Raw genomic sequence first — 27,924 nt, 5'->3', positions numbered from 1 at the left:
CAAAGAAATAATCTAAAAGTTGAAACGTAAAGAGAGAAACAGGGTATAAAAGTCTAGAAATTTTGTAGCCTAACCATGTGGAAAAGAAAAGGCTTTTGGGGGTCAGGGGAGTGGGGGAGAACCCACAACTTGCTACAGATATTGGGATGACTAAAAAGGGGCCCAGTGCTGACATCCAAGACAATGGGAAAAAGGCTTTGAAGGCATTTCAGAAGTCTTCCAGGCTGCCCCTCCCATAACAGGCCCAGAGGCCTAGGAGGAAAGAATGGTTTCCTGGGTTAGGACCAGGGCCAGGGCACCAGTGCCCTGCAGCACCACAAATGGTTGCTCTTTGTATTGTGGCTCCTCCTGCTCCAGCCTCTGCTCAAAGGGCCCAAGCTACATCTCAGGCTTCAGCTTGATGTGGTGTTGAGGCTGTCAGGAGGCGGAGCGCAAGAGTGAAAGAGGCTTAGTAGCCTCTACCAGATTTCAGAGTATGTGTAAGAAAGGCTGGTGCACATGCAGAAGCCTGATACAAGGGTAGCGCCTATATAGAGATGGTCTATTATGGTAGTGCTTAGGAAATATGTGGGGTTGCAGACCCCACACAAAGTCCCCTCTGGGGTACTGCCTACTGGGGCTGTGGAAAGGGGACTACTTCCGTGCAGACTCTAGAATGGTAGATCCACAGGCAACATGAACCTTGTGCCTGGAACAGCCACAGGCACTCCACTCCAACCCATTACAGCAGCTGCAGGGGCTGTGTACTGCAAAGCCAGAGGAGTGTACCTGCCAAAGGCTTTGGGAGCCCACCCACTACACCAGTGTAACCTAGTTATGGGACATGTAGTCAAGGATTATTTTGCAGCTTTAAGATTTAATGACACAGTAAGCAGGGGCTCGTGTTTATTCTGCATGACTGCACTGATCGAGTGGCTTCCTTGATCTCCAAAACAGAAACCAGTTTTCCCTTTCTTGGCCTCTTACACAGGTTTCCTCTTGAATTTCCTGCCTGGGTTAAAAGTACCCCTTTCACCCAGCCTCGCAAGCTAGAAATGGGGGCATGCCCAGGACCCCCTCCCCAGCTATATGCCACATAATCAACCTCAAGTCCTCAGAGGCAGCTTAGCTTAACAGTTAAGAGCTGGGTCCTGGTTTTGTTGTAACTTAGTTCTGTCATGAACAAATGTTGGACGTTGGGAAAGCTTCTTCTGCTCTGAGTCTCAGTCTCCAAATCTTCAAAATGGGCTTGATAATAATAGCTCCTACCTTACAGCTACTGTCAAATCGACTGAGTTAAAACATATGTAGCACTTAGAATAGAAAGTGGTAGGAAGTAAGAACTTAGCAAATGTTAGCTTCATTATCCTATCCAACCTTGGGGATAGCTCACCAATTTATTCACTCTTTCTCTGACTCTCTTAATCATTCCAACATACCCTCTAGCCCCTAAGCCATACGCTCACCCTAACATAATCACACAACCTTCAGCTCACTGTATAATAATATATAAGGCCGAGCCTCTGGCCAGGAGCAAACAACAGCTTCAACCATCTCACCCTGTCTCTGTCCCTCAAAGCTCATGTCTTCACGCCCCTTCCATACACCTGGCACTCCAGCCACTTCTTCCTCAGTTCTGCCTGTGACCACCTCCTGCTCCTCCTGCAGGAATAAACTCAAGAGCCACATTCCCAGGGAGACCTTCCACGACCACCTCATCCAACGCAATCCCATCTCCCCCATCACTCTCCTTCCCACTGTGCTGTCAGATTTCTTCCTAGCCATTTATCATCACTGGAAATCTCCATGTTAACCTGCAAGGCTATCTCCTACCCTCCACGAGACTGTCAGCTGTGGAGGATGGAGCTTCTCTGGCCTCACAAAGTACCTCCTCTCCTTTGTTCTCTGGACAACCCCAGGGCTTACAGAGCACCTGCCGGGTCTCGGGTGAAGTTCCAGTGCTGAGCACGTTCTCCTGGCAGGCCGTGCTCGTGCTGTCACCTTTTCCTGGACCATCTACACTTCAGCCCACTGACTGCGCCTGGTCTTGTGTTCTCAAGTTAGACACCATGGCTCTGAGGAGGCCATCCCACTGTGTCAGATGCCCTTCTTAGTGGCTCCAGCTCAGTCTGTGCTCAAATCTTAGTTCAGATCTTTGAAATAATCTACTGACTATTCACTTCTTTGTTCCATGCTAGATGGAGTCTTAGCATGGGTGCTTTATTTTGTTAAGAATCTTATCCCTAGACTTTTTTTTTTTTTTTACAGCTCCTTACAGGTAGAACCACTCAGTGATTGTTAAAGGAACAAATGAATAAATGAACACATGAGTAATGACCAAAAAGATCCAAAAGCCAGCAGTTTGGCACAATTACCAAAGAGATCCAAATGCCCACGGCTTGGCAGAATTAGTTGGAAGTTAGGTACAGAGGCACTTAGTAAAAATGTAGGAGCAACTCTTTTAACATTGGCTTAGGGAATTGTTTCTTAGATATGATACCCAAATCGTAAACAATGAAAGAAAAAACATAGATTTCACTGAAATAAGTTTTTAAAAATGCTTTCTTTCTTTCCGCTGCCATGTGAAGACACAGCAAGAAGGTGGCCCTCTTCAAACCAGGAAGAGGGTCCTTCCCTATCAGAACCTAATCTCAGACGAGCAGCCTGATCTCAGACTTCCCCAACTTCAGAACTGCATGAAATAAATTGTGTTAAGACCAAAAAAAAAAAGGAAGAATGTTTGCACTTCGTAGGACATGATTAAGGAAGTGAAAAAAAACTACCAGAGTGGGAGATAATATTTTCCTTTCTTTTCTTTTCTTTTCTTTTTTTTTTTTTTTTTTTGAGATTTTGAGAGTTCTTTTCTTTTTCTTTTGAGTAGTTTGATTCTTCTTGCCAGGGCTGGAGTGTAATGGCATAATCCCGGCTCACTGCAACCTCTGCCTCCCGAATTCAAGCAATTCTCCTGCCTCCGCATCCCAAGTAGCTGGGATGGCAGGCACCTGCCACCATGCCCAGTTAATATTGCATTTTTAGTAGAGACGGGGATTCTCCATATTGTTCAGGCTGGTCTCCAACTCCCAAACTCAGGTGATCCGCCCGCCGCAGCCTCCCAAAGTGCTGGGATTATAGGCGTAAGCCACTGTGCCTGGCAAATATTTTCAAGCATATATCTGATAAGCAACTTGTATCCACAATATATAAAGATACATTACAGCTCAAACATGAAAAGGACAAATAAGCCAATAAAAATTGAGCAAAGGATTTAAATAACTATTTCTCAGAGAAGATATGCAAATGGCCAATAAGCACATGAAAAGACACTCAACATCATTAATTGTTAGGGAAATGCAAATCAAAACCACAATGAGCTACTTATCCACTAGAATGAGAAAAATAAAAAAGATATATAACAAGCAGTGATGAAGAATTTGGAGATATTGGAACCCTCAATGGTTACCGGTGGAAGTGTAAAATGAGGCAGCTGCTTAGAGAAACAGTTTGGCAATTTCTCAAACATTAAGCATAAAAATAAAAATATCTATAAAAATATGAAAACAGATGTCAACACAAAAGCTTATACAGAACATTTTTAGCAGAACTGTTCATAATAGTCAAGAAGTGGATGGCCGGGTGCAGTGGCTCATGTCTGTAGTCCCAGCACTTTGGGAGGCCGAGGAGGGTGGATCACCTGAGGTCGAGTTTGAGACCAGACTGGCCAACATGGCGAAACCCTGTCTCTAACAAAAATACAGAAGAAAAAAAAAAAATTAGCTGGGTGTGTTGGTAGGCGCCTGTAATCCCAGCTACCTGGGAGGCTGAAGCATGAGGATTGCTTGAACGTAGAAGGCAGAGACTGCAGTGAGCCAAGATGGTGCCATTGCACTCCAGCCTGGGTGATGGAGCAAGACTGTCTCAAAAACAAAAAAGAAGTGCAAAAAACTGAAATAGCCATCAGCTGATGAACTGTTAATACAGTGTCGTATATCCATACAAAGGAATATTTCTCGGTAATTAAAAGGAATGATGAACTGATACATGCTATGTCAGGGATGAACTTTGACAACATCTGCCAAGGAAAAAAAGCCAGCCCAAAAGACTAACTACTGTATGATTTCACTTACATGACAAGTCCAAAACAGGCAAATCCAAAGAGACAGAAAGTAGATTAATGGTTGGTATGAGATGGTAAGAAGAGAAAATGAGTATTGCTGGGGATGGGGATTTCTGAGGTTATGAAAATGCTCTGATATTAAATACAAAGGACAACTGCACAACTCTGTAAATCTGCGAAACCACTAAATTGTATATTTTTAAAAAGCAAATTTTATCATATTTATTCATCTCAGAAAAACAGGTAAATATTGGAATGTTGGTCTGACCTGCATATTTGGCAGAGGGAATGAGGCCTGCTCTGCTTCCGTTTCTGGGCTTCCTTCCTTAGGCAGATGTGCTAAGCAGTAAATGGTCCGTCCATGTAGGAAAGCCTGCAATTGTCCAGGCTGGCCTCTGACCGGGAGGTAAGTCCAATTCACAGGGACATGAGAGCCCTATTTGTGGCCACAGTTGAAAGAACACCCTATACTCCAGACTAAGAGCAACAGAAGAGACTATTTCATTCTTTATATGTGTGACTTCTGAGCCTTATTTCATATTTGGTTCCTAACTCAGGAAGGTAAGAAATAGTTTTAATGACAGAGCCTGGCAAATTCCAAAATCAGCCAAAGCCTATGAGTCTACATCCTATTCTCTTTTGTTCAAAGGGAGATTAGCAAGAGTTAGACAGATGTTAAGGACATATTTACACCAAAGAGAATTTCACCAACTGCAGATAATAAAAACTCATTCAGAGGAATAATTTTCTCAATATATGATTCAAGGCTATTTAGTTTTATATTTGTATAACATCGAAAATAGTCTTTTATGCCAGCTACCAGTTATAAATACATTTTGTGAGCACTGCTTGAGGCCCATTAGAGAAAGTTTCTGCCTGGACAGACCAGCTTGGGTCCACATCTTAATACAGAGTGGTCCCACGTAGCATGCCTGGGGTAATGCAACCCAGATATTGCTGCAGGCATCAGGTGTGGTCCACAGACAGACCAGACCACAGTTCTACACCAAAGAAGGAATCAAGTGTGTGCTTCCTCTCCAGCAGAGCCTGCAGACTTCACTCTTAATGAGCAACGCTCCTGCTGCCTCTGGTTTCCTTAACTGCTCCGTTGTTCCAGGCAGAGATGCAATAAATATGGTACTACAAAGAGGCAAAGATGATTAAACCATTGCTTTTTTCCTGCCTTTCCTTTCTTATTTTGTCAGGAATGCGCCATGGTCCCTCCAAGGTAATCTAGGGCCTGTTTTCATTAAAATATACAAGGACGTTTGAGCTGAAATAATCTTTAATTATTAAGTTTACAATGGCACGGCAATCTTAGGAAAAGAAAGCCCCGGTGACAACAACTTGACTTCTCACTCAATCTGCTGCACTAACAGATTTAATAGGACTCATTTCAGAAAATCACCGCAGACGGAATGAGGGTTTTCCAGCGAGTCCTGCATTTGAGAGAGGCCAAGTGGCTTTGATGTTATGGGAAGATTCAAGGACAAGTCAGTGCCACATCAGAAAAGCTTTCCAGGAGAGAAGAACAGAGCAACTTACAAGAAAAATCAAAAGGCCTTGTAACACAGTAAAAGAGGCATGGATTGTAGGGGTGGGGAGAGCCCAGGTTGGAGACTGACTCACCTGTCACCTTAAACAAACTGTTTAACTTCCCTGAGCCTTGGTTTCCTCATCCTTTCCTGGGGATAATGACATCTGCTACATCAGGTCTGGATGACATTCAAATGCAATAGCCCATGTGAAGCTTAACATCTGCACTACAGAAAGTAGCTCCTTTTGGCTTTAAAACTTATGGGTATGACCAAATACCATTGATCTCTTACCTTTTTAAAGATATCACCTGCTCATGCTATTTTTCTAAGACTTACTAGAAACACTGATGCCCAAGCCTTTATTAAAAGCTTTATTGATTCCACACTTAACGCCTCAAAAACACATACCTGGAAAGGGAGAGAACCGATAGAGGGAAAAGGCAGACAAACGCCTAGACAGAAAGGAGGAGGTCCCCAGTGAAATCTCACCTTCAAGCCAGAAACAGTCCTGGGTAAATCCTCGAACTGGATTGACAACCTGCCTTCCCGTTTGGCATGCTTTCCTCTAATTAACCCACATCTTTCACCTATTTTACACATACCTACCCTTTCCTAATTGGTTTTCTACATATCGTGCCCACCTTTGAGTGGTGTCTTTGCTTTAACATTTTTTGCATACTCACAAACTAATCAGCATGCACTTCCTATTCTGAGCACAGAAAAAGCCCTGAGATCAGCCATATTGGGAACTCTCCTATCTTTGGGTAGGGGGACCACCCCCGCATCCTGTTCCCACCAAAAGCTTTTTCATCACTCAATGAAACTTCCAGCCTTGCTCATTCTTTGAGCATCCGTATGCCTAATTCTTCTTGGTCATGAAACAAGAATCCAGACCTAGCTAAGCTAAAGAGCAGAGAATTCTGCATCAAAATGATTATGGAGATCACAACTTATAGAGTATTACCCAAAATGATAATTAAAATTAACAATAAGAATAATAAGGCTAGCCACAGTGGCTCACACCTGTCATCCCAGCACTTTGGGAGGCTAACGCAGGAGATCACCTGAAGTCCGGAGTTCGAGACCAGCCTGGCCAACATGGTGAAACTCTGTCTCTACCAAAAATACAAAAATCAGCCAGACGTGGTGCCTGGCACCTGTAATCTCAGCTACTTGGGAGGTTGAGGCAGGAGAGTTGCTTGAAACTGGGAGGCATAGGTTGCAGTGAGCCGAGATCGCACCACTGCACGTCAGCCTAGGCAACAGAGCAAGACTCTATCTCAAAAAAAAAAAAAAAAAAAAAAAAAGAATAATGATACTAAAACAGGTAACTTCTTTCTGGTGAAAAGCTCAGATTCTGAAGCCAAAGTGTCTGGTTTCTAACCAGGCTCTGCCCATCTTCTCACTGAGACCTTGAGCCATGACTTAACCATTTTGTTCCTCAGTTTCACTCTCAGTGAAATGGGTACCATAACAGTGCCCATCTCCTGGAGACATGTGAGGAATCAGTCCATTAACATCTGGAAAGCACTTGGAACAGACCGTGATACAGAGCCAGAGCTGCATTCGTATTTGTTAAATAAATAAAATACAGACAAGTTTTACATAAAGCCTATTTTCCCATATTCAAAACGGGGCTTCTATGGGAGGTTGAGAAATAAGCGAAAGCTCCAAGATGTACAGTCACCAGCCTAGGGTCACCCGGGTCGGGCCTGGTCCGAGCAGGAACAGAACCAGAACCCAGGCCTGCTTCTCTGTTTCATTCAAATCCTATGCACAACTCAGACACTTTCTACAGTGAATTCAAGCCTGAATAAAGGGTAACACAATTAAAGGCAGAAACTGGTCGGTCACGAATATGCTCTTTTATTCACGGGCACAAGTGAAGTTTCAAAAAAACAAAACCAACAACAACTTACTTGATATGCAAAGTAAGGGAAATAACCCAGCTTCATCCTGCCAACAGGACTGTAGAGTGTGAGAGTAAGTAGATCGTGCTAACAAAAATATATTAATTTTTAACAAGCTGATCCACCTTCCTGCCCAGGAGGTAAACACTTAGTTGCTACATAAATATTTTTCTCTGCTCCCTAAGAGTCGAGTTTCCTTGAAGAGCAGCAATATTTCCCAGTTTATTTGCAACTGGGATTGGAGTCACAGGCATTCCCCCCAATATTCCTCTGAATATCCTGCCATCTAGGCGATACAGACATGTATTGTGCTATTTTCTACTGGGTAACAAACAAACCTCTGTCACTTATCCTTTGTATATATTTTTGTCATCCATCTTTCTTCTTCACCATAGAGGTTGTATGGTGGCATAACCAAAAATATACGTTAACACTCAAAATAAGAATAACATGAAGGCCAGGAGCGGTGGCTCACACCTGTAACCCCAGTACTTTGAGAGGCCAAGGCGGGTGGACCATCTGAGGTCAGGAGTTCCAGACCAGCCTGGCTAACACGGTGAAACCTCATCTTCACTAAAAAAATAAAAATTTAGCTGGGTGTGGTGGCACACACCTATAGTACCAGCTACTCGGGAGGCTGAGGCAGCAGAATCCCTTGAACCAGGGAGGTGGAGGTTTCAGTGAGCCAAGACTGTGCTAAGATCAGTTCACTGCACTCCAGCCTGGACAACAAAGCAAGACTCTGTCTCAGAAAAAACAAGATTACCTTTATTTCTACCACCCAAACACAGCATGTGAAACTTCTATTTCTCATGTATTTTCTGCTAGTCTGTATTTTGACCCTGTATATGTGTACATGTAACACACATGCATGTTTTTATATACTAAAATATATACTATGTATCTCATTCTAAATGATATTTTTACTTATTTTATATAAGTATTGCTTCATGGCACGCCATACTTTTCAAAACTGAGTACATGGTTTGCTATACGAGAATGTTCCATTACTTATTCTGTTGTTAAGTATTTTCTAATTTTATAATTATGAAGCAATATTTTACAGAAGGTTCTTTCTATTGTTAGGAATTATCTTTTTAAGGCAGAGTCCCTAAAGGAGTCATACTGGGTCAAGATCTTCCCACCTTGCATGAATTTCTCTCCAACAGGTCATAGCAATTGTCACTGCTGGCATTTGTGTGCAAAAGTGCCTATATTACTCTTCTACTGTCTTTTAAAATATGTCATCAAGCATATGGCAGAAGTAAAACTGATCTGATGTAACAAAGCAAGTCTTAAATGAAAATTTGCTAAAAATCTTGTCTGGAAAATAAATCTAATTACTGTAATTAACAGCCAAAGCCAAAAGAAGCATCCTGTACCACTACTATCATATTATTATTAACATTAGGAAGGTACTTCATTTGTCAATGTATTTTATAACCATGTATTAGTTAATCTTCATAATGTGCTTGGGAAGCAATGATGCTATTTATAGCTGGACTTGCTGAGCTGAAAGTCTTTTAAATGTCCTTTTGTCTTGATATCTCAACTCATCACCAGCATATCAATTCACAGAATCATTTCCATTTGTAGAATTTCAGGAATGGCAGGAACTTCCATGGTAATTTGGTCCAAGTTGGTCAAGTCATCATTAAAATGGCATATGGTAAACGCAGTTGATAGCAGTAACTTAAGTATACCCTGAGAATGACCCCGTATGACAGACGCACCTGAATGAGTATTCTGAACTGGAGACTTCAGGAGAGGTCAACCTGGAGATTCATTAATTTTAAGAAACATCTGAGCTCCCAAACTGTCCCATAAAACACAAGCCATCCAGGGAACTGAGGGCCTAAGGTTTGGGGTGATTGAAGTGGTGCCTCTTGGTTGTTAGGGAAATGGTGGTTGTTAGGGAAAAGATGCTGATAAGGTTAGGCTTTGTGTCCCCACCCCAGTCTCATCTTGAATTGTAATCCCTATAATCCCCATAATCCCCATGTGTCAAGGGAGAGCCTGAGTGGAGGTTACTGAATTATGGAGGTGGTTTCCCCCGTGCTATTCTCATAATAGTAAGTTCTCACCAGATCTGATAGTTTTCTGGGGGGATCTTCCCCCTTCGCTCAGCCCTTCTCCTTCCTGCCGCCTTGTGAAGAAGACACCTTGCTTCCCCTTCACCTTCCGCCATGATTGTGAGTCTCCTGAGGCCTCCCCAGCCATGCTAAGCTGTGAGCATATTAAATCCCTTTCCTTTATACATTACCTAGTCTCAAGCAGTTCTTTACATTAGTATGAAAACGGACGAATACAGGTGCCAAGTGAAAATGTTATATAAACTGCATGCCTTTCTAGGTAGCTGCAGTTTTCCTGCCCAGCCCGCTGCCACTGGGCCATGGGGTTCTCCTGTCTGGCCTGTTGCCACTGGAGTGTATGTAAGGCAGTCCTCCTGTCCAGCCCACTGCCACTGGACTCTCTCCCTCTACATGTAAGCCCCAAGTCAAGCCCAGTGTCTCGTTGGCTGGCCCTGTGTCTCTTCTCTGACCTCTTGAACCTGGTGCCACGCCCACTAGAGTTGATGAGGGCTCAGCATAACAACTGGAATGCAGAATTCTCATGACACATACTAAGGATTTGCTTTCTTCTCAAGTCCCCACGCCATCTTAAAAGCATGACATGCCATCAGCAGCTAATAATACTACTACTGCTATTTTAAAATTTAACATCTTTGTGCCGCAGTTACTGTAGGAGTAAAAGTTTATACCCAACAGGATTCTTACCATTTCAACAACTATTAGATTATTTGATTTGTAGCTAAAGCAACAGGAATAAAATTTATGCACAACAACACTAGACGTTTTTATGACCTTTAGCTTTGCATAATTGAGAAATAGCATAATTGAATACCTATAATTATGCAAATACCCTTTTCTAGAAAGGGGCCTTTCTCTTTCTCTCTCCCCTCTCTCTCTCTCTCTCTCTCTCTCTCTCTCTCTCTCTCTCTCTCTCTTTCAGGCATGGACCTGAGGTCTTTAATGGTAACAAATAGTAAGTACATGAAAGGCTGAAGATCACTCATCTTATTCAATATGTAGTGTACAAAAATGCCTGTTTTAAAGCTGCAGGATGAAGGCCATAGTACTGCAAGGAGTCTTTAAAACTACAGAGAAACAGTAACACTGTGGAAAGGGCATCTCACCTCCAGTCAGAAGACAGCAGGTCAAGCCCCGTTTGGCCATTCTTTATTTGTTTTTCCCATTTCCTTCTCAAATATAAAACTGAAATCACAATTCCAAGTGGACAGCGCTATGAGGAAGAACTGACAGCCTCTCCAGTGACCTGCTGCCTATCTGCTGATTGCTTTCTTCTCCTACCCACTTCCCCATTCAGGAACGGGCAGTGAATTTGATGCTTGCTAACTTACCAGCTTGCTACAGGCATATAAGGGGCCCAGCAAAAGAACCACACAGATGAGCCCAGCAGAAAAAAACTAACTAATGAGTCAATGTTTCAGACCAATCAGTTTTAGGGTGAACGGACGCACAGCAAAAGTGAACTGCTAAAAAAACACTCAAGTCTACTAAAATGGCTGCGGGTGGTGGCTCACACCTGTAATCCCAGCACTTTGGGAGGCCAAGGTGGGTGGATCGCCTGTGGTCAGGAGTTTGAGACTAGCCTGGCTAACATGGTGAAACCCAGTGTCTACTAAAAATGCCAAAATTAGTTGGGTGTCGTGGCAGGTGCCTATGGCAGAAGAATCGCTGGAATCCGGGAGGTAGAGGTTGCAGTGAGCCACGATCGCACCACTGCACTTCAGCTTTGATGACAAGAGCAAGACTCCATCTCACAAATTAAAACAAAAATAAAGTTAAAATGATCTTCTGAAAATCACTCAGCTATACAGTGCTATGAATGTGGAACTGAACTAAGTCAGGGCTGAATAAATAACTTCACGTTCTTTATTAATGAACTCCCCCAGATTAACTTCTCCAATAAGTAGAACATTTATTGAGCATGTAATACATACCAGGTACTTTGATAAGATACTAGGGATATAGAAAACGAAAGCATGGGTTCTGTCTTCCATGGGTTCTGTAGCACAATGTGTTACAGCAGACCTATCATGACTAGATATATAAATGATAATGTAATAAATCTAATGATGGAGAGATCCACAGGGTACTGTGGGCTGGTAGACGAGAAACCCCAACCCAGACAGAAGAAGGGCTTGCTGTTAGAAAAGATGAGTATGTAAAGTCTTAAAGGCTAAGAGGGAGTTTGCCAATGTGAGGGTGGGACGGAATAGACAAAGGAGGGAGAAATGGGCAGACAGCAGCATGCCGAGCCACAACAGGCGGGGCATGCTATGGGGAGCATGTGGAGCCACAAGCAGGTCAGTGCTGCTGGAGTGTGAAGTCAAAGCCAAAAGAGTAGAGAGAAAGCACTATGGAGATCAACCTTGTCTTTGTGCCATGGCAAAGAGGTTTGCTTTCTACCCCTTGTCAAGGAGAATTCGCTAAAAGGTCTGGAGAAATCAGATGTGCCTGTTTGAAACGTCCTTCTGGAATCACAGCAGATGATCTGAAGAGTAGAGACTGGGGAGGCAGGAAGGACACATGCAGGTGGGAGGACAGGTGGCCCCGAACTTCATCAGTTGCAGTGGGAATGGGAAAGAAAGGGGTGAAAGTGAAAACTATCTCAGGGGGAGAATCACAAAGCACTGGCTGCAGATGGGCTTGCTGGAAGACAGAGAGAAGGTGGAACAAATGACGAATCCCAGGTCCTCGCAGGGCAGTAGGTCTGGGAAGCCCATCAGGGCTCCCGTCTTTGTTTATGCCACTGATAGATTCAGGCGCGGCATTTTACACTGATCTCTGTTCAGGTGACCTCGGCAAACTTTTCGCCACTATTCCTACTATTGAGAACCTCTGGGATCCTGACTCACCCACCCTATACATTTCTGTGCTGCTGGCTACAGCTATGGATCAGCTTTGTCCAAACCCTTGGCAAGAGTGTTAGAGCAGAGCCAAGGCCAGTGGCTGGAACCGTGGACACCATTCTGGATTGGACCCTGGGTACGTCTAGATGCCAATCAAAATAGTGAGGGACAGAAGAAAACTTCCATGAGAAAGTAGAAACAAATGTTGCGAGTTTCAAATGGAGAAGCGATGAGCATCCAGAGGGATTATCAATTCCAGGTAGAAAAGGGACCAGTCCTTAAAATGATGGTTCCCCTGGGGGGCTCCATGGGAGTCAATGGAGAGCATCCACCAGTTAGGAAAATTCAGTTTAATGTAATTTACGGTCAGAAATGCCCAGAAGTGGGACAGCCAACACTGGAACAGAGGAAACAACCTGTGTGTAAGAAAACACCACCGAATGGGTGGTTAAAACAAGAGAAATTGATTTTCCCACAGTCTGTGTGGTTCAAAGTCCAAGATCGCTTGAGGCTGCTCTCTTAACTTGCAGATGGCCTCCTCCTCCACGTGGGTTCATCACAGGTTTTGTGCTTCACACGTCTGTATCCTAACCTCCTTTTATTTTAAAGGACCCTTGTTAGATTAGATTAGGACCTTCTCTAATGATCCCGTTTTAATCTAATTTAAGAATCTTATCTCCAAATATAGTCACATTCTCAAGCACCAGGGATCAGAGCCTCAGAGCCTCAACGTAAGAATTATGGTGCATATAACCCAATCCATAACACAAACTTCCAACAAGGATGTGTAACAAGAGAGGTCAAGTGAATGCCAGGCAGGGGAGGCCGATGACTGAAGCCATCAGATTTGGGGTGTCGCTTAAGGTTGCTTTAGGTCTGAGAGTTACAATTCTACACACGGCATGACAACACCTAATCACTGTCATTAAACACTGTTAACACAATCATCTCCTCAGGCTTTCAGACAAAAATTATATTTTCATGGCAGCTAGAATGACTAATGAGAAATTCTGCTCTTATTTAACCCTTCCCCAAGGAAATACACAGGCAGGCAGTCACAGACCTCAGTCCACACAGCACAAAAGTTGTTCTTACCTATGGAACAAGACGGATTTGACCAGGGTGACGACATCCCGGCTGGCATTGTATCCGGCGCAGACAATAGCAACGTGGATTGTCTGGGAAGAAAAGAAAACGGGATGAGTAATCAGACGGGCAGAAGAAGGCCTTCCCGGTACTTTAGATCACACTAGAAAGAAAAAATGTCCTGATTTCTTGTTGGCATCATTAGAAAACAAAGCACACTGCCTGCAGCTACGGAAAATAACTCAAGACAGTTTTATTAAGGCCTTTTTAATCGGTTTATGGTGCTATTATCATTTGGAAACCATTAAGGCTCCTTCCAATTACATTTTGAGAAGAAGAGAGATGGTGATTGGCTCAAATAGGCAAACAGTGAGTCTCCTGTCCCCAAACCGAGCGAAAATGATAACTGGCTAAACAGAGAGAAAAGAAATACGTCCTGAAAGTATAAACCAACAATCTCAGATCTCACGCTGAGAAGTTATGGCTCAGAGTGCGTAAAACGTTCCTACAAGATGGGTTGCGTTAGGTTCAACCTAATAAAAGGACCGAAGGGTTACACAAACACTTCTGCCCGCATCTGGGGTATAATTCAAAGAACAGAAGATTGGCAGGATTGAAGGGAACCCAAGGGGTCATCTCAACTAAGCAGCCAGGCGCATGGGCCTCGACACGGATCCTTGAGCCCAGGGTGACCCTGGGAGAGGTGTAGGGTCCAATAACTCACTGCCACTTAAGCGTCATGACATGTGCCTTGCAGGATGGTGCTATGAAATGGGGAAACAATCTCAAGAGGGGAATATGCTGCCCACACACTGCATTCCAATGATACCAAAAACATCCTCCGGAGTTGGGCTTCCCAAATGGAGTGCTGAGGCACCTCAGTGTGCTGTGACTGAATTACAGGTGACAAGACTCATCTGTTTATGTCCTCAAAGCTACTGGGCAGAGCTGGCATCCTCAAGCAACTTTTCTATCTTCTTCCTGCAGCACGGCAGTTACCATTTTCTACATGTGGCACGACTCGGAAAAGATGGGAAAGCCCCACTCTAGGGCATCCCAGACAGGACACCATCATCCAGCCTCTGGAAGAATGGGGAGTTCATACTTCTGGATTTTGTCCTTTCTACTGAAGCACACACAGCCTTCCGTGAATGGAAACCTGGCCCTTAACGTTCACTCCAGTTGCATTCTGCCCTGGGTGCAAGGCAGAACAATGACGTTTCCTCCAGCACCCAATACGTCCACTGAAGGAGGGCACCGGAGAGATGCCTTTTCTTTCCCAGAACTACGCACAGCCCTTGCTCCCATGCATGAGCTTCCAGACACCTCGTTATCCCAACCATGTCAAAACGCAGTTCTGATTAACTGGGTCCCTCCCATCCAGGGTTAATGTGACCATGTCCTCTGGTTCCCAGGCCTGCTTCATGACCCGACCTTAGGTCAGCATGGGAGGTTCGGCCATTCGGGATGAACTATCCCACAGCCTCAAATCCACATCCACGGCACCGTTAACTCCTTTGGCCTTCACCCCACCTTGGACACCTATTCTCAGTTCAAGAAGCTGGACCTCGGCTTCATAAAGAAGCTCATTTTCTCAGAGATCCTACAATTACGGGCTTGCCATATTTGTAGGACTCTCGGAGCCTCACATCACTCTACCACCCCTATTCCTCTATGGAGGGTCCCTTTGCCCTTAACTGTCGGAACCATCACCCCACTCTGCTGTCAGCTCCCTCACATGCCCTACTCCCACACTCAAAATGCAAATCCCCAACCCAGATGGGTGCTGCGGTCCCCCGCTCTGCTCTTATACCTGCTCCCAAGAAGAAAGAGGAGGGAAGATGCAAGCGAGACATGAGAAGCATCATGAAAGCTAGTAGGCAGTGAGAAAATAATGGCACTGTGCTTTAATATTACCAGATTTCACGCTCACAGTTGTATGACACAGGTAGAGTATTATCATTTTAGTATCACATATTGGGAAACAGGTTTAGAGAGCTAGAATCTGAATTCTGGGACAGATGGTTTTTCCTTTTCTTAGATTTTTTTTTTTTTTTTTTTTCAGACAGAGTCTTTCTGTTTCACCCAGGCTAGAGTGAAGTGGTGGGATCTCAGCTCACTGCAACCTTCGCCTCCCGGGTTCAAGCGATTCACCTGCCTCAGCTTCCTGAGTAGCTAGGATTACAAGCACGCGCCACCAAGCCCAGCTAATTTTTTGTATTTTTAGTAGAACTGAGGTTTTAGCATGTTGGTCAGGGTGGTCTCAAACTCTTGACCTCAAGGGATCCACTCACCTCAGCCTCCTGAAGTGCTGATTGCAGGCATGAGCCATCACACCTCGCCTGGAACACATTCTTAACCCTGATGGTACATCAGAAACACTGAAAACATTTTTAAAATATATTCTGTGCCCCAGGCCCTACGTGCCTCAGACCAATAATTCAGAGTCTCTGATGCCCAGGATCTTCAAATGCTCTACTGGAAGGCAGTAGTTGTCAACCACGGACCATTCACCTCCCTCCCTCCAACCCTCAGGACATCTGCAATGCCTGGAGACAGTCTTGGTTGTCACTACTTGGTGGGACTGGGGTGGGGAGTAGGAGGATGCTACTGCCATCTGTGAGTAGAGGCCAGGGATGCTGCTAAACATCCCATAATGCACATGACAGCCCCATTACAAAGAACTATTGGCCGGGCGCCACCGTGCCTCATGCCTGTAATCCTAGCACTTTGGGAGACCGAGGTAGGTGGATCATGAGGTCCGGAGATCTAGACCATCCTGGCTAACACGATGAAACCCATCTCTACTAATAATACAAAAAATTAGCCAAGCGTGGTGGGACACGCCTGTAGTCCCAGATACTTGGGAGGCTGAGGGAGGAGAACTGCTTGAACCCGGGAGGTAGAGGTTGCAGTGAACCAAGATCATCCCACTGCACTCCAGCCTGGGTGACAGAGCGAGACTCCATCTCAAAATAAATAAATAAAAAAAATAAAAATAAAAAAGAACTATGCCGCCCCAAAGGCCAAGAGGACTGCTGTTAGAAAACCCTGTAGTAGGGACAAGGGAGCGAAATGAAGGGAGAGGTGTACGATCCCCCTGGGTTTTGTGCTACCTTTTTTCAGGCTAATTTATGCATATTTTAATTTCCCCACCTGTAAAAGAAAGACACCATTGCTTATCTCTGGATAATATCTGTAAAAGACTCAGGATGAAGGATTATAATGCAGATGTAACTGTCACCATCTAAATCATGAAGGAAATGAATAGGAAAATGCCCGCACATGGGAGACGTAACTGGGAAGGGGATGAGAATGGGGAAAAACACGCTGAATCAGGCTCTTCAGAATCGCAAATATTTAAACACACAGCCTCAGAGACAGCAAACTTTGTCTTGGCTTCAGGGTTCAGGCACTTTTTCAAATGGGCCCATTAAATGTAAGCACAAGCGTGCACATTCTCAAACATTTTACATAATTTTCCAATCTCTTTAGTTTCATCGAATACACCTGCCACCATGAATAAATGCATCATCTGGAGGCGTAGCAGCAGGGCCCTGCTACCCGGGAAAGCAGAAAATCAGAGCAGCATCAACTACGCTCTTGGAGGAGGAGTTTCGGGCGGTCCAAAATTTGGGGGTACAGAGTGAACCATGAGAGTGGGGCAGGCGTTGGAGTAGGAATGGGGAAAGTTGAGAGAACGATAAACGGTCCTTGAAAGAATCGGGTTGTAGGTGTCAGTCAGGAGGGCTGGGCACAGTGGTGCGGGCCTGTAGTCCCAGCTACTCGGGAGGCTGAGGCTGGAGGATCCCTCGAGCCCAGGAGTTCTGGGCTGCAGTACCCTATGCCAATTGGGTGTCCACACTAAGTTCTACATCAATATGGTGACCTCCTGGGAGCGGGGGACCACCAGGTTACCTAAGGAGGGGTGAACTGGCCCAGGTCGGAAATAGAGCAGGTCAAAACTCCTGTACTGATCAGTACTGGGATTGTGCCTGTGAACAGCCATTGCACTCCAGCCTGGGCAACACAGCAAGATCCCGTCTCAGCCTCTCAAGCAGCTGCGACTACAGACACATGCCACCGCACCAGGCCATCCTGACTGAAGCCCTACATGGGTCACAAAAATGGTTCTGTCATGTGACTTGAGGGCTTGAAGCTATGAAGATCCAGTCTTTAAATTCCTTGGTGTGGTACATTAAAGGTGCCACAACTACTCAACATTCCTCCCACCAAAGCGTGGGGTCTAAATGTCAGATTCAGGGACTACTGGCTCCTGCACCGGGCCATCCTCTCCATACCTGCAATTATAGTCATGCTTTGCTTAACAACACAAATAACTTCCTTTTTTTTTTTTTTTTGTCGAGATGGGAGTCTCTGTCACCCAAGCTGGAGTGCAGTGGTGCAATCTCGGCTCACTGCAACCTCCACTTCCTGGGTTCAAGCTATTCTCCTGCCTCAGCCTCCCGAGTAGCTGGGACTATAGGAACCTGCTACCACGCCTAATTTTTTTTATTTTTAGTAGAGACCGGTTTTCGCCATGTTGGTCAGGATGATCTTGGTCTCCTGACCTCTTGATCCCCCAGCACCCACTGCCTCGGCCTCCCAAAGTGCTGGGAGTACAGGCGTGAGCCACCGTGCCTGGCCGACAACACAGACACCTTCTGAGTAGCCTATCACAGTCAGGCGATTTTGTCTTCCGAGTAACTTCACAGCACACTTACACAACCCTAGATGGTACAACGGACTACAGACACAGGCTATACAGAAGAGTCTATTCCTCCTAGGCTACAAACCCATATACGTGATATCACACTGCATGCTGTAGGAAACGAACACAATGGTGAGTATTTCTATCTCTTAACATAGTAAAGGTTCAGTACAAATACAGTATGAGAGAAAAAATTGGTGGACCTGTATAGGGCACTCAACATGATTACAGTTCAAAGAAATGGAAGTTGCTCTGGGTGAGTCAGTGAGTGAGAATGTGACAATACTTTATAAACATGTGCACTTAGTTTATAAACATGGTATACTTAGACTATACTAAATTTATCACAAATATTTTTCCTTCAATAATAAATTAAACTTCGCTTACTGGAACTTTTATGCTTTACAAATCTTCGAATTTTTTAACTTTTTTTTTTTTTTAAGAGATGGGGCCTCGCTATATTGTCCAGCTGGAGTACAGTGGTTATTCACGGCCATGATGATAGCACACGACAGCCTCAAGCTCCTGGGCTCAAATCATCTTCCCATCTCAGCTTCCAGAGTCACTGGAACTGTCAGTGCGCGCCACAGTGCCTGGCTCTTAACTTTCTGACTGTTCTCTAACAACACAGAGTTTGAAACACATTGTACAGCTGTATGAAAATACTTTTTCTTTATATTCTTATTCTATAAGCATTTTTCTACTTTAAAATTTAACTTTGAAAACTTTTTTTTTTTAAAGACTAAGACATAAACACACACATTAGCCTAGGTCTACACAGGGCCAGGATCATGAATATCACTGTCTTCCACCTTCTCACCTTGTCCTACCGGAAGGTCTTCAGGGGCATTCACACACACGGAGCTGTCATCTCCTGTGATAACAATGCCTTCTGAAATCCCTCCTGAAGGACCCGCCTGAGGATGTTTTACAGTTATTTAAAAAAACAGTAAACAGAATACACTAAAATAATGATAGTATGGTAACTACATATAGTAGTAACACAGCCATTTGTTTTTATCAAGTATGACGTACTGTACATAATTGTGCTGAAGTTTTTTGCAACTGGCAGCTCAGTAGTTTGTTTACACCAACATCACCACAAACACATGAGTAACGTGCTGCATATGTTCAGATGGCTGTGATGTCACCAGGCAATAGGAATTTTTTAGCTGCATTATGATCTGATGGGAGCAGTGTGGTGTATACGGTCCATTGTTGAGGGATATGTCATCATGCAACATGTGACTGTAGAGACATAACACTCATATTTCTCTGTCACAAAGTGCAGATGGAGGATGGGATGACATTCTCATTTGTCCCTCCAACTCACTCTCTACCCTCCTAACTGTTCTGTGCCTGGAGAGTCTGGTCATTTGTTTGTTTGGGTGGATTCTTGATCTGTTGCTCAGGATGGAGTGCAGTGGTATGATCTCGACTCACTGCAATGTCCACGTCCCAGATTCAAGCGATTCTCTTGCCTCACTCTCTCAAGTAGCTGGGACTACAGGCGTGCGCCATCATGTCCATCTAACTTTTCTATTTTTAGCAGAGGTGGGGTTTGGCCATGTTGGCCAAGCTGGTCTTGAACTCTAGGCCTCATTTGCTCCGCCTACCTCAGCCTACCAACGTGCCGGGATGACAGGCGTGAGCCACAGTGCCTGGCCAAGTCTGACCTTTATAGACCAAGTTAAGTGGGCTCCTTTTGCCTCTGATATCTGGTTGAGTTTGGTCATTGGGAGGCATCAGTGGGGGTCTCACAGGTCAGATTTCCCCAGCTCCTGTCAGGGTCCCGATCCCACGGTTCCAGTTCTCACTGGGTTCCTTCACACCTTCCTGCCTCTGTATCGTCTCCCCTCAGCCCTGCCCACACCTCTTAGCCCCTCTTGAAACCATTTCAGCCCCTGAGCATGCAAGCTGTAACCTGCCAGGACCCGACCAACACCGAGGACCTTTCCTCAGCATCCCACTTGTCCTGATGGCTGGAAAGAAAGCACACAAGGCTTTCAGGCATTCATAGATATTGGCTGACCCCTAAAGGGAATGGCACCAACGTAACAAGCTTGAGAATTTACACATGTTATGTATACTTTTTAAAAGCTTTACAAAGCTCTTGAGTAATGGACCAGAAAACCTGTTTCTAAGGAAACCTTAAGGCTTCCATTCATTTCCTGTCGTCCCAGACATGGCGCCCAGCACACCCTGAATCTTGCAGGCTGTACCTGATGATACAGGTAAGGTAGTGCAGAACTATGAACTGGGTTCATTCCTGACCCCACTGTGGTCAACTGATGACCTTTGTCCTAGAACCTGCCAGAAAGATTCATAACATTGATGTTTTTAGACTTGCCAGTGTTCCAGGCATTGTGCTGGATGTGGAGGAAATAAAGGTAAATTTTAAGACAATCCCCATTCTCCAAAGTCAAGGGCAGAGGCAACGTGAGAGCCAACCAGGAGACCCCACAGGAGAATGGCAGGACTCCTACGATGGCAAGCTCCGTGTCTTTGCGTCCCAGAGTGGCCAGCATCACCCAGACAGAGACCACGGAGGGAGAGCATCCTGGAGGAGAAGGCATTTCAGTGACTAGACAACAGTAACTGGGAATATCAGGGCCAGCTAGGACTTGTGACTCTGTGCTTGTCAGTCGCCATGAAAACTTGAAAAATACTGTTCTCCATGTTTCCCTCCCAACAGGAAAGAATCCCCAGGGGGAAGTTTTGGATGGATAAATGTGGGGGGAAAAGTCATCCTCCCAAAAGAAATTCATACCAAACTAAGGGATGCCAGGCAAGGTGTGGCCCTGGCAGAAGTCTTCAACACTCTGCCAGCCCTGCTTCTCTTGCCCACAAGGCTTGGTGCTCCCTTCAGAGTATTCAGCCTGGGGGCACGATTCAGTGAAAGTTATCTCCTATCAGGGAGTCCCTTTCAATTCGGGCCTCGGGTGTGCAATGGAAAAATAGGCTCAGCCCTGATTCTGGACTGTGGCTGCAGACTTTTGGTGGGGGTTGAGGGGGGTCTGGCAAGAACTCCAGAGGACAGATGCTCCGAGAGCTGCGGAGGATCACACCGCTGGGGTCAGACAGGCAGCAGTGAGGGTCAGAGGCAGGGGCAACTAGTGTGGGAATCTCTCAACAGGAATGGAGAGACCTCGATTGGAGCTGCAACCTCAAAGCTGAGTGGCTGTGTGACCTTGGCAAAGTTATTCACTGTCCCTGAGCTTCACTCACCTCGTCTGTAAAATGGAGATAAAAACAGCTACCGATTGGGGTAGTACGAGAATTAAACAAATTAGTGCAAGGAAGTGTACGTAATAAATGACAGCTTATTCGCGCTTACCGAGCGAATAAACAGCACAAGATGCTTTAACTTCATCACCTGTAAAAGGGGGACATAATCTTAAAGGGCTTCTTGAGGACACGAAGTACGTGGCTCTCCAACTCCATTGTGCCTCAGAATCACCTGGGGGGCTTGTTAAAACAGAGTGTGGGCTCCCTGCCCCCCGCACCCCGAGTTTCTGATCCAGGATCCCTGGAGTGGGGGTCTGAGAACAGACTGCATCCAGGCAACCCTGCTGCTGTTGGCCCAGGGACCACACTTTGAGAATCACTGCTCTTGCTGAAGCAGTTGGAAGAGTCTCTACGGTAAAAACTCAACAGATGTTAACTGTGATTATTCTGAGAGAGTCTGAGGGTGTTCAAATCATCTATTTCCAATCCCTCTCAAGTAGAGAGCAGCACTTTTCTTCACTTGGATAAGATAAGAAAAGGCTACGTTCTTCTCTCAGCTGCCACCACATGTCCCAAGGTCTTGGAATTTGTTACTGTTTCAGAATGAGGAAAAATGGAAAGGAATGAGAACGGGTGCAGGTGTGACATGGTAAAAGCCCCATAAAACTGCATGCCTCAACCGTACCTCGGCTTTCTGATGAAACTGCTCTCTGTAACCCTGATGTGTCAGGCAAGCAGTCCAAACCGACGCCATCTTGGCCCCTGCAACTTGTAATAAGTAACTAAGGTCTGTAATTTCCACCCTACCCAGGCAATGTGTAAACTAACGCTTACCTTGACTTCTGGGAACCACTTAAGTAACAATCGGAATGTCCGAAGCCCCTCGCCCTCATCCCCACCCAGGAGGTGGTTTACAGAATGTCCAAAGTCCACTGGCCCTCGGAATGCCCAAAGCCCCTCGCCCCCACCCCTGCCCAGGAGGTGGTTTACAGGCAGAAAAGGTCTTGACACCCTCCATTCGGGGCTACGGGATGGAGAGACGTGAGTTCTCCGTGGCCGCCGGCAATAAATGACCCTCTGAACTGGCTTACTTTTGTCTCAGTGGTGATTTCGTGCTTGCTCGCTTACAACACAGGCTTCTACTGCAAAAAAAAATTGAAAATATAAAAAAAAAAGCCCTGGACATCCAGAGAGCTGGATAGTGGTTCCAGTGTGTAATGGCAGACACGCCGGACAACAATAACCCAGGCAATTCGTGAGAATGACCCTAGGGTCTAAGAAGGCTGTGTTTGGAGTTCTGAGCTAAGAATCCCGGAGTGGCCAATCTGGAGATTCACTCCCTACCTATGAAGGAGTCCAAACCTCTGGCCCATTCCCAGGAATGCAGGGTGTAGAGGGGATCAGGGCCCTTTAGTTTTGGTTAAGTGATGGCTGCTAGCTAGAGACTGCAAAGTGAAAACACTATTATCAACTGCAAGCTTTTTACAAATGGTAGCAGTTCTACCAGTCAGCCTGCGGTCACCGGTCCACCCCTGTATGTAAGTTCCCAATAAGCCCTTTCTCCTTCACTGGCTCCGGGTCTCTTCTTCAACCTCTCAGCCATGGTATTATCTGTACTGGAGTCGACAGGGCTCTGGGATGACACAGTGGTGCCAGTTAAGTGATTTGGGGCAAATTATTTAACCTCTCAGATCCTCAGCCACCGTCTCTATAAAACAAGAGATTTAGAATTTCTACACAGCATTTTCCGAACAATCAGGTTTTTCCAAAATTCGAGCTGAAGGTGAGACGCAGAGTGGCTAAGTAACTTGCCCAAGGTCCCAGGGCTCAGCTAGTCCGTGACAAAGTGATTTTTGAATTCAGGGTCCTGCTTTTAGGCCCACAGTAATGGCCTCAACAAAACACATATGTACCTATTAATATTTTTTAAATGTATGGCAAATGTGCCCTCTCGAATCACCTTACAAACCTTGAGGATTGCAACTTACCCTCTTGGGACACCACTGATCTAAATCTGTCTACTCTAAATGCTGAATCATGGACCCAAAGAGAAAATTATTTCAGCTATGCCGAAAATTGAAGTAGATGCATCTCCTGGCTTTGTAAACAAAGCCTTCAGGGTCTTGATGAGAAACAGGTGTGATCAAATAGGTTATAGGGCCCGGAGTGAGAACAGGAAGGGCCAAACATTCCAGGAAGTCTCTGAGTATACCCTCCATGGAAAAGGCCCTATAAATGAATGACCAATGAATGAATGAATGAACCATCCAGGATTTTTTATTTATTTATTTATTTATTTATTTTTTGGGAGACTGAGTGTCACTCTGTTACCCAGGCTGGAGTGCAGTGGCACAATCTTGGCTCACTATAGCCTCCATCTCCTGAGTTCAAGCTATGCTCCTGCCTCAGCCTCCTGAGTCACTGAAATTACCGGCACACGCCACCACGTCCAGCTAATTTTTGTATTTTTAGTAGAGATGGGGTTTCACCATGTTGGCCAGGATGGTCTCGATCTCTTGACCTTGCAATTCGCCTGCCTTGGCCTCCCAAAGTACTAGGATGACAGGTATGAGCCACCAGGCCCCATCCAGGATTTTCTGTCTTGTATATCCTAGCCTGATTTAGAACTGATTTTCTTGTGTTATGCAGAGCACAGCCACCTGAGAAATCAGAAACCCAAATTTTACCCAGAAAACATATTAAAGAATGAGACTGATTTTGTGGTGGGTCAAGAGAAGTGTAATCGATATAGGGAGACCCATGTCTAGGGTAGGTAGGTGATTGAACAACAGTCCAATACTGATCCATCATGGGGACCTCTGGAAGACCAGCCCAGTCCAAAAAGTCCACACACATAAGCCAGACAATCACTCAACAATGATCAGTGTAGCGCCATGCTATGGTCATGCTAGATGACTCATCAAGCTTTCTTGCTTTTAGAATCTGCCTTCACTCTAGAATGTCCTGACCCTTCACCTCACCTATCAAATTCTTCCTCACATTTCAAGACATAATTTCACTTCTTAGGACCTTGGCTTCCTCATCTATAAAGAGGGAATAACAAATGTATCAACTATTTATTTTAGAGACAGGGTCTTGTTCTGTCATCCAGGCTGGAGTGCAGTGGCACAGTCATGGATCTCTGCAGCCTCAAATTCCCGGGCTCAAGCAATCCTTCCACCTAAGCTTCCCAAGTAACAATGATTACAGGTGTGTCCCACCACACTCAACTAAATTTTATGTATATTTGTAGAGATCGTGTTTCGCTGTGTTGCCCAGGCTGGTCTTGAACTCTCCTGCTCAAGCAATCCTTCCACTTCAGCCTCCCAAGGTCCTGGGATTACAGGCATGAGCCACTGTGCCCGGCCCCATGTCAACTCACTGTTGGGCAAATTAACTGAGATGACTCATGTGAAGGGCTTAGAGTGTGGCAACTTTTAATTAATGAGTACTGGCAATCAACAATAATAATTATTACAAAGAGTTTATAGTAAGCTGGAGGTTCTACATTTAAGGTCTGAGCCCCAAATTTCCTCAAATATCAGGCATCTAGTTCTTTTCTTCTTCACTCACTCTCTCCTCTCTCTTTAAGTGAAGTTGGCATAGCATTTTTCCCAGCATGGAAAGGAAGGTCTTCAGGCTGCCCAATTTCCTCTGTTCAATCAATACCCATAACTGCCTGTCACCTCTCCCCATGTAACAATGTAAAAGACAGAGGAATGAGAAGAGGAGATACCTGACTCATCAGGTGGGCTGTGGCTGCAACTTTGTAACCTTAGGCAAGACTCTTACCATTTTTAAAATTAGAGTTACAGCTTTGTTGTTGTTATTCTCAGTGGCACGATTTCTAAAACACGTTTTACAAGAAGGCAGAATATGCAACAAGAGAATGCTACTCTGGGGCCAGCACAGACAGGGGACTGGCAGAGACATGGTCCCTTGCCTGGCCCATGGTATGGTAACCAGCCTCCATGACTGTCCCCAAAGATCCCTGCCCCCTGGTTTTCATGCCCTATGTAGTCTCTCCTATACTGTGTCAGAGCTGGGCTGTATGACTAATGGAATTCAACAGAAGTAATGGTATATGACATTCAAGATTCAGTTTTGCCTTCCTCTCTGTTGAAACTGCTTACTCTGGGAAAAGCTAGCTGCTATGTAATAAGAACACGTGAGAAGTCCTAAGGAAATGAGGACTCCACTCCTGTGAGTAAACTATATGGATGCAGAGTCTTCAGCCCCAATCAAGCCTTCAGATGACTCCAACCCCTGATGTCATCTTAACTGTAATTTCATTAAAGGTTAAGAGTCATAATCCCCAACCAAGTTACTCCTAGATTCCTAATTTTCAGAAACTGTGAGATAATAAATGTTTGACATTTTAAGTTGCTAAGTTTTGGGGGTATCCAGCTGTGTAGCAATCAATAATTAATATATACAGGGAGGGTACCTAAGGCTCCGTGAAATCATTACATAAGACAATCTCTCCAGGTTCTTTCTAGCTCTAACATCCCCTAATTCCAGGGCTTGAAATTTAAAGAAGAAATTTTTATTTTTGTGGATTTACATCTGTGAAGAAGTTCCAAAGATGACATACGAAGCTAATGAAATGTGAGTCTAAATTCTTTGATAGTATCCTATGGGCAAACCCCTTCACTGCTGACTTATTACATAAAGTCCATGAAGACACAATAAAAAAGAAAGAAAAAGTGCATTAAAAGTCTGTAAGGTTAGTTAGGGTCCAGAATAGGCAGGTGAGAAGCATCGAGTTTTATAAACGTGTTGTCTCCAGCAAAATTCAAAATACTACACTGAGGTAATAAATGCATCCAGTCTGCAAAATAATTTAAATCAATCCAACTTCTTTTAGAAGAACAGACAGGTATTTGCTTAAACTCGCTGAGAAATGGTTACCTGATGGGGCTGCTAAAGGCTCCAAGGTAAAAGATAACCCACTCCTGTCTCATGGCTGTGACCCTAAAGTCTGCAGAGGTGAGGTCCCTGTGCAGCACCAAATAAGGACCTGGGCTCAGCAACTCTGAGTGTCTGGGTCCCACAAGCTCTAATTCACAGAGCTTCAGTGCAATGATATAAAAAACAGGTTCTAGAATCAAACAGCCTAGGTTTAATCCCAAGCTCCACCTCTTTCTGGCTGTGTGTAACCATGACATAATCATAAAACCTTTCCTAACAACAGTTTCCTAATCTGTAAGATGAAGAAAGTATGTTGTGTGAAATTACACGAGATATTTTATGTAAAGCTTTAGCATGATGTCTGGCATATTTCAAGGGCTGATTAACTGATTTTACTGTAATACATTATTACTGAGAAATGATGTTCAAAGCAAGGAGCAGAAGGAAAAATGGCGACTTCCTTAAGAGATGGTCTGATATCAGAAGGTATCACTTGTCCACTTTGCATAATAACAATACCCATTATGGCAGTTCTGAAATACAACCACAAATTCTTAGACGTTACTCTCATTGAGAGACTGGTATGTGCTGCCTGGGCTTCTGTGACCATTTCAACTGACAAAATATGTTATCAGAAATGACACTATGTGGCTTCTGAGGCCAGGTCAAGAAAAGTACTTCCATTCTGCCTTGCTTATGGGAATACTTATACTTAAAGCCTTTAGTTGCCATGTAAGCAGCTGACTTCCTAGAGCTGCCATGTTGTGAGGAAGCTCAAACTAGCCCAGGCAGAGACCACATGAGGCTGTGAGTCTAGAATAAAGGTAGGCTGGGTCACTACCCACTGTTCCAGCTCCAGCCACACACTAATGCCACCTGTAAGAGGGACCTCAAACCAGAACTACTCACGTAAGCCCTTCTCAAATCTCTGGCCCATAGAAACCATGAGAGCTAATAAAATAACTGGTGCTATTTTAAGTCATTAAGTGTTAGGTGATTTTTTTCAGGGAGCATTACAGAAGTAGACTATCTATAATGAGTATATGCGATACTCATATACAGTTAGCTTCCCCTGCCTCCACCTCATTTCATCCTCACAATTGCACTGGGAAGAACATGTTATTTTTTCATTTTATAATGATGAAATAGACTCCAAAAGGGTAACTGAATTGTCTAAGATCATGTGACTAATGAGTAGCAAATGAAAGTCTCCTGTTCAGCAATTCTGACACCAGTTCCAGTGACTGTCTTTCTTCTGTACAATAGCTAAGTCCCAGAATAGACCTGAACTGGAAAGGCAAGAATAAAATACACATATCCATACACACATGTGCGTGAGTGAAGATCAAAGGGGATCATTCTGCTCCAACTTCTGAGGCACACAGAGGCCAAGCCACCACTGAAACAGCACTGCCCAGACAACAGAAATATGCAAGAATAAGACAGGCAGCTACTTGAAAGTCACGTAATTAGCAAATGATAATAGGGCTAAAGGACTGATGAGGGCCTGT

The 27,924-nt window shown here is 44.6% G+C and overlaps 1 protein-coding gene across 4 annotated transcripts in view; it reads right to left on the bottom strand.

Annotated features, from left to right (window-relative positions):
• LARGE1 (LARGE xylosyl- and glucuronyltransferase 1) overlaps nt 1–27,924 on the bottom strand; it is a 616,984-nt gene that overhangs the window by 324,997 nt on the left and 264,063 nt on the right. For all 4 annotated transcript variants that reach the window (XM_074390818.1, XM_039463163.2, XM_074390817.1 and 1 more), the window contains one exon: nt 13,573–13,655. In XM_074390818.1, coding sequence (XP_074246919.1) covers nt 13,573–13,655 — 83 coding nt within the window. The remainder of the gene's footprint in view (nt 1–13,572; nt 13,656–27,924) is intronic.

This window comes from Saimiri boliviensis, chromosome 21 (assembly GCF_048565385.1).
Source record: "Saimiri boliviensis isolate mSaiBol1 chromosome 21, mSaiBol1.pri, whole genome shotgun sequence".
NCBI classification, from domain to species: Eukaryota; Metazoa; Chordata; class Mammalia; order Primates; family Cebidae; genus Saimiri; species Saimiri boliviensis.
This window is presented reverse-complemented; position numbering and strand designations above follow the sequence as displayed.